This window comes from Branchiostoma belcheri, unplaced genomic scaffold, assembly GCF_001625305.1.
Source record: "Branchiostoma belcheri isolate BF01 breed outbred unplaced genomic scaffold, Haploidv18h27 scaffold1, whole genome shotgun sequence".
Classification (NCBI taxonomy): Eukaryota; Metazoa; Chordata; class Leptocardii; order Amphioxiformes; family Branchiostomatidae; genus Branchiostoma; species Branchiostoma belcheri.
The window spans coordinates 8986056-9007733 of NW_017802379.1; the positions used below are offsets into that span (position 1 = coordinate 8986056).

General features: G+C 41.4%; 1 protein-coding gene across 1 annotated transcript in view; it reads left to right on the forward strand.

The window, feature by feature from the left end:
* LOC109465409 (breast carcinoma-amplified sequence 3-like) overlaps positions 1-21678 on the forward strand; it is a 75646-nt gene that overhangs the window by 29626 nt on the left and 24342 nt on the right. The window contains exons 15-19 of the mRNA XM_019762658.1: positions 9-272; positions 6016-6178; positions 6781-6878; positions 17920-18005; positions 21482-21663. Of these exons, the coding sequence (XP_019618217.1) occupies positions 9-272; positions 6016-6178; positions 6781-6878; positions 17920-18005; positions 21482-21663 (793 nt within the window). The remainder of the gene's footprint in view (positions 1-8; positions 273-6015; positions 6179-6780; positions 6879-17919; positions 18006-21481; positions 21664-21678) is intronic.

The following is a 21678-nucleotide window of genomic DNA, read 5'->3' on the forward strand; positions in this document are numbered from 1 at the left end:
TTTCTCAGGCTATCCCAGTAGCAGCATAATTAACAACAACTTGGAGAACTGTCGGCTGCCCCCCTTCCCCCACCCCACCGTCGTCACCCCTGCTGCACAGATCAAGCAGCCCCTGGTGTTGAGCGGGATCTCGGGGAGTTCTGCGGCGGGGAAACCCCAGCCTCACGGCTCCCCCATCAAACAGGACAACAACCTGCTCTGTGTGGCGGCACAGTTTGCCAGCTCTAGGGGCTGGAGGACAGGAAATCCCACAGCCTCCAGAGAAAAGGCTGGTCAGTTCACTTTTCTAAATTAACCAGGGAATGGAAGTATTGTTTTGGGTTGGTGTATCTGTTTGAGACAGGTTAAAAGGTCAGGAACAGGTAAGTGGGGCGGCACAGTTTGCCAGCTCTAGGGGCTGGAGGACAGGAAATCCCACAGCCTCCAGAGAAAAGGCTGGTCAGTTCAATTTTTTTAACTCACCAGGGAATAGAAGTATTGTTTTGGGTTTGTGTATCTGTTTGAGACAGCTCTAGGGGCTGGAGGACCGGAAATCCCACAGCCTCCAGAGAAAAGGCTGGTCAGTTTTTTTAAATTCACCGGGGAATGGAAGTATTGTTTTGGGTTTGTGTATCTGTTTGAGACAGGTGAAAAGGTTAGGAACGGGTAAGTGGGGTGATGAGTTTGAGTCAACAAGAATGTCAACAAATGTACTACCAGTACTTAAGTGTCAAACATTCTGACATGTAGATTCTTTTTCGTTAGTGTTTCTATTAAAATATTTCACCTTCAGGCTGCTAATAATAATGCAATTTGGCACCACATTTTGTATTAATATTTTGTTTATACATGGGGTTGGACAGCAGGGAGAAGGTTGAAGAGTATCAGCTTGCTGTACTTGATGTCAAGTGTCACAAGAAGTACAATGTAGTACAAGCACAGTAAACTTTGTCCCAAAGTTATCATACAATCAGATGAAATCAACCTACACGATTTGCTGACTTAGATGAACGACGCAGAACAGCAATTGGTCAGTTGGGGGACATTCCTGCGTGACCTATGGTCCAACTCCACGTAACAAACTTCTTCCTTGATGATTTAAACAGATCTCCCCTAAAACTGACTAACTCGATGTAACTTTATGTCAAGAGAATGTCACAAGAAATTATACAAACACCTAAACTTTGTTCCAAAAACATTGTGCAATCAAAATGAAACCATTGGGTGCACAATTTGCTAACTTAGGTGAATGACAATTGGTCAGTTGGGGGACATCACTGCATGACCTATGGTCCAACTTCACGTAACAGACTTCCGACCTTAATGATTTAAACAGATCTCCCCTAAAACTGACTAACTCGATGTAACTTTATGTCAAGAGAATATCACAAGAAATTATACAAACACCTAAACTTTGTTCCAAAAACATTGTGCAATCAGATGAAATTGCACAATTTGCTAACTTAGATGAATGGCAATTGGTCAGTTGGGGGACATCACTACACGACCTATGGTCCAACTTCACGTAACAGACTTCCTTCCTTAATGATTTAAACAGATCTCCCCTAAAACTGACTAGTAACTTGATGTACTTTATGCCAAGAGAAAAAGAAATTATACAAACACCTTAACTTTTGTTCCAAAAACATTGTGCAATCAGATGAAATTGCACAATTTGCTAACTTAGATGAACGGCAATTGGTCAGTTGGGGGACATCACTACACGACCTATGGTCCAACTTCACGTTCCGTACTTCCTTCCTTAATGATTTAAACAGATCTCCCAGTCGTAAAGCGAAGATCAGCGGGCTGTTCCGGACAATCTCTACCAAAGGTGCTTCCGGCGCGATCACCAATAGAAGAGAAAGCACATGATACAGATGACCATATAACTTAATGAACCTTGAGTTTTGCAGTTTTTTATGAACACTGTGGATTGACAATTAGGACAAAGTGTCTCCGAGTTCCACGTTGCGCGGGAGATTACCGTTGTCCCGTCCTGTCGTTGTGTGAGGGTCAGTCTGGACTTGATTGGTCATCCCTTTTTATGTGGACAAATTTGGGATGATTACCCGACATACATCCTTTCAGTTTTTTACTTTTTTATGACTGGGTCGTTAGACCCCTAACCCTTGTCTGTTCACGTCTTTTCATTTCAGATTAGACTTGTAGTATTGTAGTTTAATAGTTGTACATTGTACTCTGTATGATTATCCAGCAATAAAGTCCATTTGTTCATTTTACCTCTTGACTGCATGACACTATTACATACATGTACATGGGGTAGTATACTGTAACAGTATAAATATATTCTTTTACATGCAGGCCATATTTGTCTTTTCATAAATGTGAAACCAAAAGGATCTGAAGTATGTGAAAAAAAGCGGCTCCAAAAATGATACCAAATTTCTGTGATTTCTATCTTTTTTCCCCTAAACTGGGGGGTTAGACATGCTTGCATTGAGTGCAAGTCTTTTTTGAAGCAGGATTGCCAGATGCCCTTCCTAACACCAACCCAAACCCTAGAAGGGCCCAGGATCCCTCTAACTGAGGGGGGAAATACGTGTAAAGTGCCTTTCTCAAGGGCACAACGTCTGGATGCATGTCCTGATCCAACCCTGGGAATTGAACCTGGGTCCCCTTGAACCTGGGTCCCCTTTCTTGACAGTCAGATGCTCTACCACTACACCACACAGACACACACAGATGCAACATGTGACCAATATAATGACATACATTCAAAGAGAAAAAACATCTTGTGCTCTAATGTGCTATTTATTTTACCTCCCTACCTCCCAGCATTGGTGGTTGCAATAATTGCAAAGCTTCTAATTGTGGAGATGAAAATCTTACCAATTTGCATATTGTGGGACCGTTGGAATAGCACATGAGAAATTGATTTAATGCAATAGAAGATGAAGAAGAGACTGTTGTTTGTTAGACTAAGACAGTCACACTATCATGCATGCTTGTAGCAGGTACATTCCATTTACTGTAAATCTTGACATGTTCCCTACGTGTTTTTATTTTGAATTCACAGTTTTTGCTTTGCGTCTCCGAAATCCGAAAAATGTGTTTTTGGTCTACAATATTGTTTTGACCGCAAAAAAAAACGCAAAAAAATTTTCTCCACTCCTTAAGCGCGAAATTAGATCCCCGTGAAAATAAATGAATTTACTGTGTCTACATCCTTTTGTCCCTCCAGCCCATCATTCTCCATATTAAGTCTCACCAAATGACAAAGTCGCCGTTTGAAGACGAGCGTGGGACGGTGGAAGCATCTCTTAAGGGCAGTCTGGTAGGATCTGAGATTAAGTCAAGTGCATTAAGGGCTACCACTTCACTTGTCCCCTGCCCTGCATCCTGACATCCAAGGATGCTCCTTAAGTAATGCACCTGAGGATAGGATTACCGGTACAAACTAGAGGAGGAGCATTTGTATCCACCTAGCTCGGTCCTGATGCTATCTGTCAGTGCCCTTAAACATACACTCCATCCTGGCTTGTCAGTAGGGTGACATTCATATGGCAAGGTCACTCAAAATTGGAACTAGTTTTTTTATCTCGAGAAAAATGCAGACTGCAAAATGCAATGGTTGTAGGGCTGTAAAAATTCAATCGAGTCACGAGTTGAAAATTTTTTTCCAGCCTTCGGAGAACAACCGTTTTAACCTTTAGCATACTCTGAACCAATGATGTTTTAACCCTTGTATGCAGCAACTGATAGGAGACATTCTGAAGCAATATTAGTCTGCTATTTAATTTTGATTATACGCAAATTACCCATGGGTTGACTGCTTCCTTTCTGAAGGACAAGCCTTCCCAAATTTACCGCCAAACATGCAGCCAAAGGCATAAGACAGACAACAGGAAATAAAGTCAGCATGTTGTTGGTTATTAATTGTCAAAACTAATATACACATAAAAGCCATAATTGTAAAAGTGGAATATCTACGTAGTGTAGCGGCGTAGATATCACCACCTACAATATGTGTACAATATTGGCTTTTATGTAAGGAACCAAACACTTTAGGAATCCGATATAAACTAGAAGGAAGGTCTGGAGCATTTTGGGCAGACGGAGAAGGATTGGGTTGGGTAGTAATTTAAACTTGGAGATTCCCCCACATTTTGCAAAATTGCCGGACAAAGAAAATGCGTATTCCATTTTTCCATTCTAATTTTTGCTGTACACCATTGACATGGATTGTGGAAGGTTAGAAACATGGCGGACCATTGAACCAGCGCTGAAAACCTAACTGTGTCCTGCGATGGTTTGTACGCACTTTTTCGCTATTGGGAGAAGACCCACCCGTCGTTTTTGCTCGTGGCCCCTAAAGTTTTGTGCTTGGGAAGATAAATAGAAGAAGAGCTTTCTCTTGATGGCGAAAGTACGCTTTAATAAAGTCGCGTAGCTTTTAATGGTACGATTTGTTTTACGGAAATGCGCCGGGCGGAGCTCGGGGAGACAGAAAATCAAAGGATTATTTCCCCCAAATGGGTCCATGAAAACCGGACATGACTTTTCGATAAAGGCTCTCGTGAAGTACTGCGGCCCAGGCACGAGAATCGCGCAGATGGGGTGTTTCTGAGCGGCAGTACGCACAGCTCGGCGCTCCCGGCGCCATCCGTCACGTTGACAGAAAATCAAAGAGGTAATCTTGGCGAAGTAGTTAGCATACCGAGAAATTTTTATTTGTTCGAAATGATGCGTATCTTTCCAGGAACCTCTGTACTTAAGACCCATTAAAAGGCACTGTCTTAGCTGACAGATGCATCCACCTCAAAGATAGCGGGACGGGAAGGGCTGACAGTAAATCATCTCATCCAAAATATTTGTCAACTTCCCAGTAGGTTTTGACTAAATCCGTTAAGTGCCGTCACAATATGTTCCCGACGGTCGGCACACTTGTATCACGTCTTGATGGATGCGACCGACAACTTCTCTAACTATCCCCACACGCGAACGACCACTTTTCTTGCATACAATGCGAAGGTTTGTCAGGAAACTTTCCAATAAACTGTTTGATTTGAGAAGTGCAGCTGGCATAAAGGAAGACCGATGTTACGCGATGTGTATCGCTCGCCGCGAATGCGAGCACTAAAAGCTCGAAAGTGGATGCATTATCGATCAGCAGTTTATCGTGGACAGTAAACCGTGTCCACCGAATTCCCCAAATAAATTTCCCTCGTACCACTTTTCCTTCCTTAAGTCGTACAAAGAGTGCCTTCGGACCATTTAGAAGACATTTCCGATCTATATTCAGGTGGAATGTCCTCGGCACCTTTGTACGCCATGTGTAGATAACGCTGGCGAAACAATTCCGCAAATCGCGAAAACCCATAACGATATTTCTTTCGGCAAAGTGCCTTCCGGACGGATCAAAAAGTTTGGGCCGTCAGCACCTTAAAAGCGAAATGCTTAATCGATCACGGGAGAACACGCTTTAGTCTTTCAGACGCGGCCTATTTGTCAAGAATGATGGAAGGATGAGTTGCCATATGCCCACCTATGGGACAAAACAAGTTTGGACAACCACACATGATCAGACCTTTCCCCTTTAACGTTATGGATTGCTAATCGATCTTAGTAATACAAGTTTCCGTCCAAAAACACTACTGGAGACAGTTCTTTGAAAACATGTAGAGTCTGTCTACTCTTCAGGCCATAAAATGTCTGGCTGTTGACAGTGAGTTACGACCCTACCATAAAGACCCGAGTCGTACCCGGCTTATTGTTCTGCATCATTGCGGACAAACATGTTCGTTATTGTTGATGCTTTCATTCCAAATGACGCTCTATAATGTTACATTATGCTCAAGTTAATTAAAGAACCCTCGGGGACATCTACGCATTATTTCCATCAATTAGGGACAATTTGCTTCATTTTGCGTGCGCCCGGCTACAAAATCATCAAGCCCGGTGTTTAACAAACTGTAGTTAACTGCTCGTCATTTTTTACGGGCTTCCGGCTAAGAGTCTCACAATATTTAGGGTCATGACTCAACGCTCGTTATTTCATTTCCTGGCTTTTAGACCCTGGAAAGCCGCTACCTGTCGACTCCCTGTACATCATCAGTTGCCATGGTAACCTGATGGAGCACGTCCTCGATCCCCAACCTGTTGACAGCGTTCCCAAGATGGATGACGCGCCCATCCAGCTCCTAACTCAACCCCTCGCACAATGGAATTTAAAAAGGTGAGCTCTTTAAAACGACCTTTAGACCATCTCCCTTTAAGTAGTAATTGCGGTTTCAGTGTTGTTGAATTGTGGTTAAACATACACACTTAATGCTCACACTCTGCAATGTTGTGTGAACTTTTTACTAAGTGTTTTGATTCCTGTCATCTTCCTCTTTTATGAGTGGAATACATGTAAAAGGACTTCTGAGGTAAAAATTTTGCATAACTGTAAGGTCATGACCTCACGCCGCCCCCCTCCCCCATGCCATCAGCAAAATCTGAACTCTGAGTTCTGATTAACGTTTCACTGAGAAATTGAAAATGTATTTTGCTAAAGATTAAGGTACACTTTTCATGCTTCGAATTCCAGTGTTCCTCACAAAGTAGAGTCTTTTGGTTAGGGCTGTTGAATCTGGTCAAACCTTACAGTTTGGTCCCAGGGTTGACATCTTGAAAAATTGAGAATAGTCACCTGTATATGGTAAATGTAAATAAATAAAAGTGGTGAGTCACTGACGAAAGCTACTGGATACTAGCTGAAACGTCTGACCGTTTCCAAAATCATATCCAATTGCTTGAGTAACTGCTTAAAAGTGGTCATTGTTTGTTTTCCAACAGGTGTTCGACTTCAGCAGAGCTGAAACCCCCCCTCCCCAGCAACAGCCCCCTCATCATAGCCTCAGACATCGTGGCTGCAGACAACGCAGCGAGCATGAGTAAGTAGCGTCTGTTCCGTCACAGTCCTTTTGCCTCGATGAAACGGCAAGAAAGATATTATGTTAGCCTTTCTTTTTCCTCCATAAAATTTGAATTTCGTAACTGTGAAACTCATCCAATTCAATTTCAGGGTGGCAAAAAATATTCGGGATAAGGAAAGCTGTTTGATATTGACATTTACTACCATTTTTAGCACATTTTTGTCATCATTTCATACTTGAAGCATTCGAAATAGCCCAAATAGAAGCAACATCAAGGGTCTCGTTATTTTTGGGTACCACCAATAAATAGCTAGAAACAAAACAAACATATCAATATTATCTGGGATAGGGTCAATTCAACTTATTACTTTTTTTTTAAATTACCATAAAATTGAATTTGAATCCAGTTTTACTGCCTTGAAATCACTTTCGTTACGTTTAAAATGTGTGTCTATCCATTTCCCTTTGGGATGTATTTGACACTTGCCAGCTGACATGAAATAAAAACCGGTTGGTACATTGTAAGCAAGTGTTAGTGGCTATTGTGAGTCGGTGGGCCGTCGGGCGGGCGATGAGCGGATTTCTGACGATCCATTCATCACGGCGGTGTCTGCGGAAGGACACCCTGCCTCGGGTTCGGTGGCGCCCGTTCCGTTCTTCCGAACTTTATGATGTATCGTCCGCACACATTTATGCGGTCCCACTCCAAAGCAGTTCACTTGATTGATGGCCCAACCTCCCGTATTAAACGCTAGACAAAGGAATTAATTATCATTCATCTACCAATTTGCTGACCATGATTTATGTGGCACTTTCTGTACCGTGGCTTTCATTACTAATATTACCCACCAAGTAGCCACCCATGTGTCAATGTACTAATCATTTTAGCAGAAAGTTAATCTGCAAGATGATTCTAATAAAAGACGAGACTCGAGGAGCAAGGTGGACTAGATAACTTCTTAGATGTATTGTGTGATCAATACTAATAGTTGGAACTTTGATTGATGAGTTCCTTAATGCTAAAGAATACGTAGTGGAATAATTTGAATTTTAGGAAGCGGGGCGGAAACTTGATACACCTGTATTTTCAAGCCTTTTTAACGGCAAGTGCAGGGCTTCAGTTATTGTCTAAAAGCGCAAAAGGAAAAGCTTATATGACAGAGTTTGAGAACAGGTTTAGTTCTGTTTTCAACAAACAAGCAACCATGCCATTTTCAGACCTGTCTCTTAACCTTTAGCATAAAGAAGTAGGTGTCTGGCTCCTAATTCTTTTTGGTTATCTGGTTAGGCAGCAGATAGATAGAGAGAAGGTTATGATTAGAAAACTAGCTCTGCTGGCTTCAGATGCAGTGAATTACATGTACTATTTTCTGGAGTACTTTTTGGGGATGCCTGGTAAGTTAAAGAAATCCAATGTAATATCAGGGTGGCAATACAAAAAAATATTCTGTATGAGAAAAAATCTCTGATATTGACATTTACTGCTATTTCCTAGCAAATTTTTGTCATCATTATATACTAGTACTTGGAGCATTTGAAATAGCCTCAAAACGCAATGTGAGAAGTGCCTGAATTTTTTTGTACCACAAATAAATACAAAACAGGCCAGTGATTTCCGTCAGTAACATCACATTTTTGCCTCACAGACACTACATGGTACATGCTATGGGATAGGGATGATTCAACTTACTACAACGTTAAAAAAATGACCAGAAAATTGACTCTGAAAATCCAGTTCTACTGCCCTTAAATCACTCATTGTGGATGTCTTTAATTTCTCCTGTCACATTGACAGACATGTTTTTCCCGGATCCCAGACTGGCTGTTGGATTTATATGCCAGTCCAGACAGGACGATAATGTCCTTGTGTTCCTATGTGACAAAAAATGGCCTTGTGGTCTGTCCTGATGACAGCGGCCCATTGTTCCAACCGCCCGGCCCCACAAAGAACCTGCCGAACGTCCGTCATAATTGTCTACTCATCATCCATCAGGTAAATGGCGGGTCATTGTTTTGCGGCGGGTCGGAAGAGATTTTTCACAGGTCCAGACCTACCGCTGGCGCCTGGAACGAAGTGATCCGACAGGAGGTGTCACCTGTGTTGCCAACGCTGTCCGAAATGATTTGTGGGCCGAGCCGTCACCTGTTTTGGTGCTGTAATTTCCAGAACCTGTTTTGTTCACCTACAAGTACAATACAAAGCTTCGCAATTCAAAAGAATGAGGAGTAACTACAATTATTGTAATTTGATTCTTGAATCATCAATCATATACACAACAATAAGTATAAAAGTAGTTATTTTTCATTCTTTTGAATTACGAAGCAGATGTTTATGAACCGTGGAAATTTTTTTTATGTTTCGAAAATCAAGTTTGAAGCTGGTGACTGTGAATAGGCCAAATAGCAGTTACTGTAACTGTTACAGTTTTACTGTTATACCGGCCATACGGATACAGATACAGAAGTTTGTTGTTTGTATGTATCATAATTATAACATTGTTCTGCATTTTGTCCTTTGCTGGCCTTATGTGAATTCATATTCTAATGAATAAAGAACTATTTTGTGATTATGTACCTTGCAACTGGTCGAACCCCCCCCCCCAAAAGAAATATATATGGTAGTGTTAGCCAGTTTCTGCTACGGTTGGTTGGGTAAGTGGAAATGCAACTTTTTTTCCAGGGCTACATGTAGTTCAACTTACTGTAAAGCTATAAATGTACTGTCTATCACATTCTGTAAAATGGCACATTTGTTCTTCATGCTGAATTGCTTTTTCATTTGAATCTGGTCTTGAAAAGACCAGAATCTCTCTTTTTTTGTTGAAAAAATGTGAGGAGTCACGACACTCCCATCTCTCAAGTTGCAATACCTTTTTGTCTACCTTTAGTGTAGTTGTCCAGGACCCATTCTCTCCAGCTTTTCTCCAGTAAGAAAGAGCATCATATTTAAAGAAACACTCACTTTATCAAACGCCCTCTGACTTTCAAGTTCAGAAGTGATTTATTGGAGCTTTTCTTTCTCTGGAGTCTTCCTTTCCTTCACCTTTCCTCGGGGAGCGAAAAAGATTTAGGAGACTCGGGCCGTCAAAGAAGTACCTTTTCACAGGCTTGACCCGGTAGCTTTTGAACCTAGAGGTGATACATGACTTCCTATCTCTACCTCGGGGTGTTCCTCTCATTACGCCCTCTACCTTTCTCCTCTCGTTCGCATTGCCCTTTTGGGTGTCAAACTTAAGAACTCGGCGGCCCGAACTTTCCACCTTCTAAGAGCACTTTGACACGAAAATCGATGGATAGCCCCTACCGTCCTCCCGGCAATTTCCCCTAGACACATGGTCCGAGTGCTTTTCACCCCTTCATTGTTCTTCTGAGTGCAATAATAGGCTCATTTATCTTCCCGCGCTCCCCGGCCATGGTTAAAAAACTTTACAAGCAAGGTTGGGAAATGAACTCCCGCAATTAGCACGGTTAGTCCGCCCGGAATCCACCGCAGTACGTTTTCTAAGTGGCCCACAGTTCGGCGGTCGTTTGTCACTGCTGACACGGACGCACCTGTCCGGGTGGGTGGGTGTCCGGATGATGCGGTCTCAACTCGCTGTATAAAGTTTCCCTCCTTATTGCGTTGCACATGTGCTACCGAAAGCTGTCGGTCCAATCTTCCTCTACGTCGTGTCCAAACTGGCTCGCAACCATTGGTCGTTTGTCTTATCCGTCAGGGCCCGCCACTCGGGAGAGAACTAGAGAGCATCCTTCCAAACATTCTTGTTAGCCGCTGCGGAACAAGAAGTTCGTTGGGTGGAGTTCACATTGATCGTGATTCTGTGCCGTGTCCAAGTGGCCTGCACCCTGCAACGTCGTTTATCTTCTTGGACAACCCTTGAGAAGAGAATTACACCGGAGGTTTCTATTTCTTTGTGTGGGTAGAACTGTGTTTGGTCAGTCAACATATCCAACCAGTCTTAAAGGCAACATTTCACCAGAACATGTCACCACAACGAGTTACGACCTCTCAAACACACAAGTATAGTTTTTATTGACACATACATTTTGTACTGGTTATGTTATTAAAAGATGTCCAATTTAGGCAACATGAATGGTCAAACCTGCATGATTTTTGCTCATTTTTGCCATGAACGACAGTCCACTGCTGTCAAACTGATTTTAGATTTTCAAGACTTTTTTTATACTAAACGGTGATTTTGCACTTATTTGAAGTCTATTTATTTGAATTCATTTGTAGCAAAAAGACAAAAATGGACATCTACTAACTTGGAACAAACTTAATATACAAGAAACCCAGTAATCCTAGTATGCTGCACGCACACACCACAGAAAAACAGTGCTACCCAAACTTTGTGATTTGTGGTGTCGGTAGCCTTCAGCAACCATCCTATTTCAGCAACTGACAATGACTGAAGTACGCCGGCTTTTATAACACCTATGCATGGCAAATGATGCACCCTGCCAAAACTTTCACACAAGATTTAAAGGCAAGTGTCGGGCCTTCCACTTCCCCATGTTTAAGGAATGACGTTACTCAATCAAAGCCATGTAAGGTCGTACGTCAACCTAAAAGCACATTGGCTGAGATCCACAAAAACAAAAATTAGGACTGGTTTGATTTTGTCTCCAAAGCAGTGTTCTAGCCAGCATCCGCCTTTCCGTCATTGAAAGAATTTTGCTGCTAATGACGGACAAAAATTTTGCCCAATCTGTTATCCTTGACAGACACAGACACGCCTCCCAAAAAAAATCAAACCCTTGTGCAATTTTTGACTAAAAGAGATGTGATTGAACTAAGCTTAGTCTACCAGCAAAATTTGCTCCTCAAAATGCAGGAAATGGTGTTTTAGAGGGTTAGGATTTCAAAATTTTTCCAGTAGAGCATGCCTTTAGACCCTCCTAGGATTGTCATGGCTTCGGCGCTTGACGTAATGTTACGTGAAACAAAATTGAGACAGCGGAAATAATTTCATGATGGCTAAAACACTAGTTTCTCCAAAGTTTGACATTAGTGTTTCAGGCCCAAAGTTACACTAATCTATACTTTACAACGTCCAATACATTTGAACCCGACATCCCCGCCCGTGTAAAACCTTCAGCCCCCGATAGATTTAGAGAGACGCAGCATTAAGAAGTGGACCCTGCCATTAACTCCTGACAGTCTGTGTGAGAATTAATGACGGATTGGCGGCCCTATTTAGCCTGATTTGTCAGCTTTACAACCAATACGTCAGGGCCCCATTTTCTATCAGCCCCTCTACCTGCTATCTCCATTAAATGAAGTGCCTCCACTGCCGCTAATTTGGCCCACGTTGTTAAGATATATGGTCTTAATTACCCCCCGCCATTACTATTCCCCAAAACTGACTCCGGCCCCCCTTTACAACCGGTGACAGCGAACGTCGACTCTGGAGTTAAAGTGCGCCCTGTGAGTAATTGCGTCTTAGTTAGTCTTTCTGGCACCTAGCAAATGTGCTGTCTGGGACGTCTAATTGCACCCTTCTTTCCGAGGACTAAATCTCTCCCCTGCTCCGCGCCCTCTGTCCAGCCAGGATCTATGGACATAAGTACGGGTTGTCTGCTGACGGCCCCAGCTGACCTCCCAACTACGTATACAGACTTTGACACTGACAACTCTTCTCTGTTATGTTACTCTTTTAATGAAAGTTATGCTGATGTTTAATCACATTATAAGGCCACACCAATTTAATTTCTTGGTTAACGGATTCGCCCACTTCATTTTTTTCTGATTTGCAAAAAAAAATTATGAATCAACTGCAAAATGCTCATATTTTGCGCTGAACAGTTGGAAACAGTACTTTTCTTCCTAACTGTTACAGTTATTCCATCTTTCAATGCAGTGGTATCATTAAAAGTTCAAAATTCATTGTTTAAATTTTGAACTAGCCTGGTGTGTTAACTTAATGGCTCCTATCGTACCATTTTGGGCCATAATAGGATGCCTAGGCCTGTTTTTATTTTTCGCCCCCCCCCCTCCATTATTTTTCTAGAAAAATCCGTTAACCAAGAAATTAAATTGGTGTGGCCTAAGGTTACTAGACTGTAAGGTTTCATCCACTAACACCAGGAATGTCCCCTGCTCTTTTTGTTAAGTGTGATGGGATCTTTAATGTGCTCAAGGTTTACCACACTGAGTTCGCCATTCGTCTACCAATTCCCTCTCAGTTATGGCATTAGGTAGAAGCGAGGTGAACATGACTTGATGACAGAGATATGCTCAGTTTCTACTTGAACAGGAAGACAAAAACATTTTTGTTCTGACAAATTTCTTTTGATCTCTTGATATTTTGCTAAGCTGTTGTGACCAACAAGTCAATTGAGCAACAATGTGGGGTTGTGTGGTGCAACGGCAGAGTGCGCGACTCGGAATCAAGAGGTCCCGGGTTCGAGTCCTGACATGCCACCGATCTTGTGCCCTTGAGAAAGGCACTACACGACTTTCCCCACTAGACTCAAGTGAAAATGAGTATTGTCTGTCCAGTATTCGTTTCTATGTGCGGGACACAACACCAGCAACAGCTGCCTCTGTTCCGCGTGTATTGCATTGTTGCAATTTCAATAAAATAAGAATAGAAAATGAAATTTTGGAAGGTACCATTTGCGGGTGCTGAACTGAAGTCCATTTCAGCACCAAGGACAGTGATTGGCATTTTTTTTCTCAAAGCCTCAAGTCAAGTCAAAACTACTCTTTTCAAAGCTGCTTTTTTGCAGTCTTGTGATGACTACTGTAAGACATATTTTTTGATTGTTTAAGCTATCTAGTGACACAGTGAGTGATTTTGGGTCACTCATGGCCAGTTGTGGTCATTGTTTTGTACTATTGTGGTCCGAAAAAAAGAAGCAAGTTGTGTGGGGGTTATATATGAACAGACTCAATGTTCACAGTGTACTACATGTAGCCCTTACACTACTGGTATCATCAAGGGTTGGTATTCTTCACAATCCTTGGTACTGCAGCAAGGATGACTTATAAACTGCTGCAAGGATGACTTATAAACCAATGGATGTGCCAACTACTGAGTACCTAAAACCAGCTCAGAAAAGAACAAGAAATAGTCATACCTTCAAGTACCAGAGTTATCAACCAAGGATTGAGATGTTCAAAAACTCATTTTTCCCTAGAACTACCAGTATCATAGAGTGGAACTCAATGCCTTCAAGTACAGTAGGGGCATCACCACTAAATAGCTTTAAACAAATTGAAATTCAGAATATTTTAGTTAGATGTGCAAAGGATAGGTGTTAACAGGTCATTCAGTGTAATATAGCCAGCTGCCGCCATGCCATGTGCCTGTGAAGCTGGTGTGTTACGCTGAAGGACGGTTATACCAGCTATACAGATACAGAATAAAAGTAAATCAACTGACACATGATTTGTACCTCCAAATGGACACAAGGGTCAATTTCGAGCATGTCCCAACACTTATGTCCCTTTACGACGGCTTCAGGAATCATCACTAAGACCACCTGGACCCCCTTGTTAGTATATATGAAAACTATTAATCAACCAGTGGCAGAATCTCACTTCGTAACAGCAGTTTCAAAGCCTCTCTACCTAACAAAGGCCTTGTCCGAGGCACAATAGAGTGGCAAGCATGACACAAGTGCCACTTACAGCAATGAAAGTAAGGATATGATCTATGACCCCGGCCATATGGTCAGGGGGCAAGTGGTATGAGCTTTATTGATTATTAGTGGCAAAATGGCACTTCATAACACAGGTTTCATAGCCGGGGACGGCCGGGGAGTGCAAGGGTCTGGCATTGATTGACAGGGAGAGCTGTTCAAGTACTAATGCACCAACTGGTCACTGTTCCAGTCAACATCACTGGGTAGGACCTGTATGGGCCAGGTGAAGGCAATACATTGGTCATAGGACTCCCCCGCTGAAATCCAGGGCAGCAAAACTAAATTTTCAAAGTCAATTTTCTGGTATAATTATCAACCCTGTTAGCATACTGTGAGCACAAATGCAATGCTACCGGAAAACGGTTGCTTGTTTTGTATCGTAAGGCTACACTGAAGACCCCCAAACTAGTGCACGCAGGCGAATTTTTAAAAATTTCGGCCCAAAATAAAAATGCTACTAAACCAACAGGAATACAAAGCTGGTATTGTGAATTTGCGGCAGTACATAGTGACGTACACGACAAGCCGGCACATGTGACTTTTGGCAGAATTTATGAATCTGCACTGTAGGTATGTACTGAGTTCTTGAGTCGTGGTAGGCTTTGGTAGGCTAGGTGCCTGGCTCTGTACTACCATGGACTACCCAGGCCTAGAGCCAGGCCAGAGCCTCTGTGGACGTGACTTTTTTTTGTTTTTTTTTTTTTTTAGAACAGGCGAAAATCAATGCGCGCGAGGATGTCATCCATAAAACTAAGATGGTGTGGCCTTAGTAAAATCGAAAATGGTGGTATTAGGTACTAGGAACATTTTTTTTTATTTCTGAAAACATTTTTAAATGTGCAGGTAAAACTTGTCGGATGCAGGTTATTCTGAGTGTTGCTTGCACCAGTGCAGACATGCAGAAAAAGGATTTTGAGCCCCAAATTCTGTAATGAAACCCAATGTACTGTAAAATATTTTTATAGCAACTCACTCATCAGTGTCACAACTCTCCTGGCACTTGCTGTCCAGACAGGTACTGTAAAATGTAGAAACTTTTGCAGTGGTTTTATTTTCACAGTGACCTTCACACTACAAATTGATGCCACCTAAAATTACATTTCTACTGTACTAACAGAATTATATGAACTGGAATCTAAAAGACTGCGAAAACCTCCTTTTTTTCTTACCTACTGTGAAATAAAACCACGTGAAGTAAGTGAATTTACGGTATGTGATTGTGTTTCACACTTGGCCTGCAGAGGAGCATCTGGCTCAAGTCAACATGATAGATGAGATTAAGTGCTAAACAGTGTTGTTAAGGGCTGAACCTTTGGGCTAATGGTCCCAGAGAGCCATGGCTATTGACAAAACTGTCCGATCGAAACGATCGTGGAGGCAAACCCGGCGCAACAAGCTACACCTCTTCCCTATCTTTCACCACTTTGCAAAACACTCTTCTCTGTGTGGCTGTTAGATATATCTGATGAAGAGGTTGTCTTTTTCACAAGTGTTGACTGTGACTTACATTGTTGACTTGTGAACAGGATGACTCAAAGGGCTGTATTTATTTATTTGTCTGCATGAATCTTTATATAATAATTAATAATAAAGGGGGTTTTATTTGAAACACTTCACAGCCCGAAGGCTGAATTACATGTCCCGTACGTTGTATAAAAACAACTTGTAACAATACAATAATTATATAATTTATTATTATTATTAACTATTATACATGTTTGCCAATGTAGTTTGCCAATTGGAAAACCTGTGAATAATAAAAGTTTGAAATTGTTTGTATGTTATGTACTTGAACAAGATGGTCTACTGGTAGTAGTAAGGTCACACCAATTTAATTTGTTGGTTCTCAGATTTTTTCAGAAAAAATATGAAGCAACAAGGCGAAAAAAATATTTAAAAAACAGGTCTAGGCATCCTCTTATAGCCCCAAATGCTACGATAGGAGCGATAGGAGCCATGAAGTCAACATAAAAGGCTAGGTCTACATGTATATCTAAATAATGAATTTTGAACTCTTAATCAAAGCACTGCATTGATAGACGGAAAAAAAAATCTTTTTTTTTTTGCAAATCAGAAAAAAACAGAGGCGAATCCGAGAACCAACAAATTAAATAGGTGTGGCCTAAGGACCTACTGTAAATCGTAAAATATTTGCGTTGGTTTATTTTCATCTTGACCCTTCCAGTGCTAATTCATGACGTAGCAACTGTCTTCCTTGTAACTGTTCTAGAGATTTGTTTCAACCGCAAATTTAGAACACACCAAATCCTCCCCTTTCCTCCTACCACAAAAAAATAAAACCAGCACAAAAGTTTCACGATTCACAGTATAAGCAGTGCATGCTTGACAAGAAATGTAGCGTAGATGTCCGAGGTGTTACTAGGGAGAGTTTAAAGAGTTAATTAGGAGAGTCAGGGCCTGCCATCAGCTAGTTGATGGTCTGGAAATGAGTCCTCGCGGACCAAAACATCAGTCGGAAAATAAAGCTATATTGGGTCGCAATTACCATGATAATGAAAGCAGTGGGCTGTTAAACCTACCCCTTGGTACTCGGAAAAGACACCCTTATGCCGCCTTAATGAACAACACTTATTAAGGTGATCGCTTTGTAGACATTCATTAAAACTTCTGTGTCAAGTGCTGGAAAACATAGAAGGTCCATGGCAGGATGCGAAATGCCCACTCTTGCCATGCAAGTCATGTTTCTGTGCAAGACTTACATTGCATTTGATGACATCAGATTGCCCCACACACAAGTTATCTTTTTTTTCCATGCAAAGCAACCTTTTTAAAGTTTACAGTGGCCCAGCTTATGGCTTCTGAAGTAAACTGTGTCCCACCTCGGCCAGCATGTGATCGACACCTTTACACCGTGAGGGCTCGAAATTCATTTTTGGGAATAGGTGCACTGGTGCACTCAACCTAAAAAATTGGGTGCACAAGAAATTTTTTGGGTGCACCTTATAAGATGTCAGCAAAAACTAAAGAAAGTGCTATGATAATGTCAATGATTTTTATTATTTTCCTGACACTTAAAGACACATTAACAATATGCTGTATACATTTATTATCTTTACATAGGCAAACCTACGAAACTATTTGGGTGCACTGGTGCACCTACAGAAAAAAATTTGGGTGCACTAAGGTGCACAATCAGTCATGCACCCAGTATTTCGAGCCCTGTTTACAGGTGGTCTGGCTTATGACTACTAAACATAAATACATAGACAGCAACCTGCTATATTGATGGGCTTTTGGCTATTGGGCAACCTGAGAAAATAAAGATTTTGAACCCCGAATAGGTCACAAAGATATCCAACAAAGCACTTTTTCACAGTTGAAGAACCCTTTATTCTGTTTGAAGTAACATGAAAGTTAATGTTGTTTGTTGTTGTTGTTTGTACAGGTAACTCCATGGTGACCAGGTACGACTCCTACGACAGTCTGTCATCGGACCAGAGTAGTCAGGAAGACGACCACTGGCTCTCTCAGGTTAGTCGTCAGTTAATACAAAACTTGACAGAAATTCATGCAGAAAAAAATTCTTCCTGCAGAAAAAATTCTACAGGAAGAAAATAGGAGAAAAATGAATATTAAGGAAAAGTTGTTATCATTCTACATAACATGTACAAAGTACATGTACATCATACCCGTGTCTGAATCAATCATTAGTAAACAATTTTTATTTATTAACCCTTGTCCTGCTGACATTCCTGGCACAATATTTTTCAATAATTTCATGTCTTAATTAGATCATAGACCCCCAAATTTTTTTGCCCTGCAGTAGCATAGTCACTTCCGCATAGTTTCGCTGCGGTGTGATGAGTTGCATGAGAAATACCCCCAAATCGTACCTAATATACAGGGTGCTATATAGATGGTACTGTATGTGCAGAACGACATAATGTTGCGCTCAGCACGACAAGGGGTTAATAAATGCTTTGATATTGAAAATGACACTTTAATTGACATTGACAGGAAGTTAGGTCAAAGATCCCAGAAATTTCACAAAAAAAGGTTATCTCATTTCTTGTCTTCAATTTCCTTTCTTTGTAATGTAGAAATCACATTTAAGTAACCAGTTGGCATAACATTCAAAATATAGAATGTAGGTTTTGTAACAAAATTGTTGATTGGAGAGAGCTGTCAGTGTAGTGAACTTCTGTGGCTGTGTTACATTGACCATGGTTGGTTGAAACTAACAGATCTAGAGCCAACTGATGTTAATGGCAGGACTTCTTGGCTGACCCTCCAACTGTCCTCTGGAATCCTTCCCAGTCTGGCTTGACTTAAGATTTAGGTCAAAGGAGTTCCTGACTTCATCCCAATTACTGCTTAACCCCTTCTGCCTTGTCTTTTGTGAGACAAATGGTCAGATCCACACTCGTAAGTGTCTTTCCTACCACTTTGGCCAAGCACTTTGGGACGGCCGCTGGCCATTAAGTAGACGAGAGCACACTTAGGAAGCATTTGTGTGAAATTAAACGGCTCAAGGCTGCCTTACAGTTCATCTTGCTAATGTAACCCTGTAGTCTAGTTGTTTGAAATATAGATGTGCCGGCAGGGACCCAGGAGTTACTGTTATACGCTATGGGGCCATTCTAACGGATTGCGTGCGCTGTGACTACTCCTACTAGGAGGCAATTGGCACCGACTTAAATCCTCTGTTTTTACCTCAGGGTACAGAAGTAGATTTTGGGTGGATTATATTAGCAGTGGGGTTTGTGTGTCAGTTTGCCAGGCAGGGTAGGTTGACAGCACATGGGTGGGGAAAGATTGACAGGCAGTAGAAAGGTCATAAGGTCAGACACGGGAAATAAGGTGAATGTGAAGGTCTCAGAATCAGCCCAGGAGCCAGCCAGAATTTGTGGTAGACATGGGGGAATTCAGCACAATATTTTTAAAATTTTAGGCCACACCAATTTAATTTTTTTGTTCACAGATACGCACGCTTCATTTTTTTTCAGATTTGCAAAAAAAAAACATTTCAGCCTCTGAATCAACTCCAAAATGCTCATATTTTAGTCCCAACAGTTAAAGAAGGTCCCTTCTCTTCAAAGTTGTTTCATTTTTTCCATCTATCAATGCAGTGGTTTGATTCAAGGTTTGAAATTTAATGTTTGAATTGCAAGCTAGCCTGGTATGTTGACTTCATGCCATTTGGGGCCATTATAGGATGCCTTGGTCTGTTTTTCTTTTTCTTTTTTTTTTTGCCCTGTCGCTTTTTTTTTTTTTGTGAAAAGAATCAAATTGGTGTCAGTGGTATATCTGGATTTCTTTTTCGTACATGTACTCAGTCTTACAGTGTATATCTTCTTTTTTTTACACCAGCCAAACTTTGGGTGGTAAGGAGGTCTGCTCCCAAAAATTTGCTTGTTGAATTTCAGGCTAGGTGAATGGATACTGCCCTTTCAACTTGACACTGTCTTACCAATTTGATACTGTCCTTCACCCACCATAAGATCTGCTTGGAGATTAGACATTTAGGACTACCCCGTGTGAACTTCGACTCAGCCTCATCAGAAGTGTACTGGTCTTGGCCTTGATTTGTGTCAATTGCCCTCATCAGGGTCTAACAAGATTTTTGCACCAGGCTAACTACCCCGAGGCTTAGGGACACACCGCGCCCAATCAGCTTAAGTGCGAGAGAGGGGCAGCATGGGAGATTCTTAGAGAATTCAAAACAGCTGCCTGGCAAAATTAGGCCACAGCAAGTAAATTTTATGGATGACATCCTCCACAGACTCCAAATCTAATGCAAGCGGGCGAAAAAAAACAAGACGGGCCAAAAAAAGAAGGTTCCTACATTTTAAAATTTTGACTCAATCATACAGTACAAATCGTTTTGATTCAGTGGGAACATCACATATACACAGCCAGCATCACATATCACTGTATCAAAGTAAGAAACAAAACATTAAATTAGAGCCTTTTCTTGTCTCCTCTCTTCATAGTTATCTGCCATCCACCTTCCGGCATGGCAACAGACATCTTTGCCCATTTTTGGCATGTTGACCACTGTCAGAGGGCAACAAAAAATTTTCTTTTTTTTTCCAAAATCAGGCGAAAATTTATGCGCGCGCTGATGTCATCCATAAAAATTACTTGCTATGGCCTTACTGTACATGCCAGACTTTGGCCTGACATGACCGTTCATAATCATTGTGAATGTGAGTTTAATAGACAATGATGTACTGACAGTACTTAACTCAATATTATAAAGTATGTTATTTTTGTCGTCTTCTCATTTAGAGACATCGAGTGCAAGTTCAAGGCTGCAAAATGGAAAATATTTTTGATGAAGAAATCTGTCTGATATTGACAATTACTACCATTTCTTAGCACATATTTGCCATTATTTCATACTTTAAGCATTTGAAATAGCCAAAAAAAACTACCTGTGGAATCCCTTTAGTTTTTTGTACCACCAATAAACAGCTAGAACTGTCAGCAACCGTCATCGCTTTTTTGCCTCAAAGATATGAGTATGCTTTGGTATAGGCTTATTTAACTACAGTTGTATCTACGTCTAGTTCTAAGTTTTGGGGGAAAAGACCAGAAAATCGACTTGGAAAATACAGTTCTACTGCCCTGAAATCACTTTGGATGCCTATATCAAAACTAAAAAAAACTAGAGAAGTAACAATTGCAAAGCAAATGCGTAATATTTACCTTCGGACATGGTCTGCTGTTAATTCTTACTCAAACACATTCACATATATGTACTACTAGTATATGGTGACAGGAGCAGGGCAGACCATGAAATTGCAACATTATGTAACCCAACACCAGTCACCATGGTGACAGATGTCAACAAATCATGTCAAATGGTCAGGTTAGAGGCCACTGTTTGGAGAAGAAGAAGAGGAAGAAACTGAGCAAAAACAATATGTATTCCTTCAATAAACATAACAATGGTCTGAAATCTCTGATTTCTTGTGTCTGAAATCTCTGAGTTCTTGTTGCAGGTTGAGATGGTGACACATGCCGGCCCCCATCGCAGGTTGTGGATGGGTCCGCAGTTCTCCTTCAAGACATTCCAGACCAACACGGCCGTCCTGTCCTCCAACTCCTCCGCTCTGCTGGGCCAGAGTCCCGACGCTAACACCGTGGACGTCCTGGCTGAGGAACTGGACCTGCAGAGTCTCAGGTAAGATACAGAGCG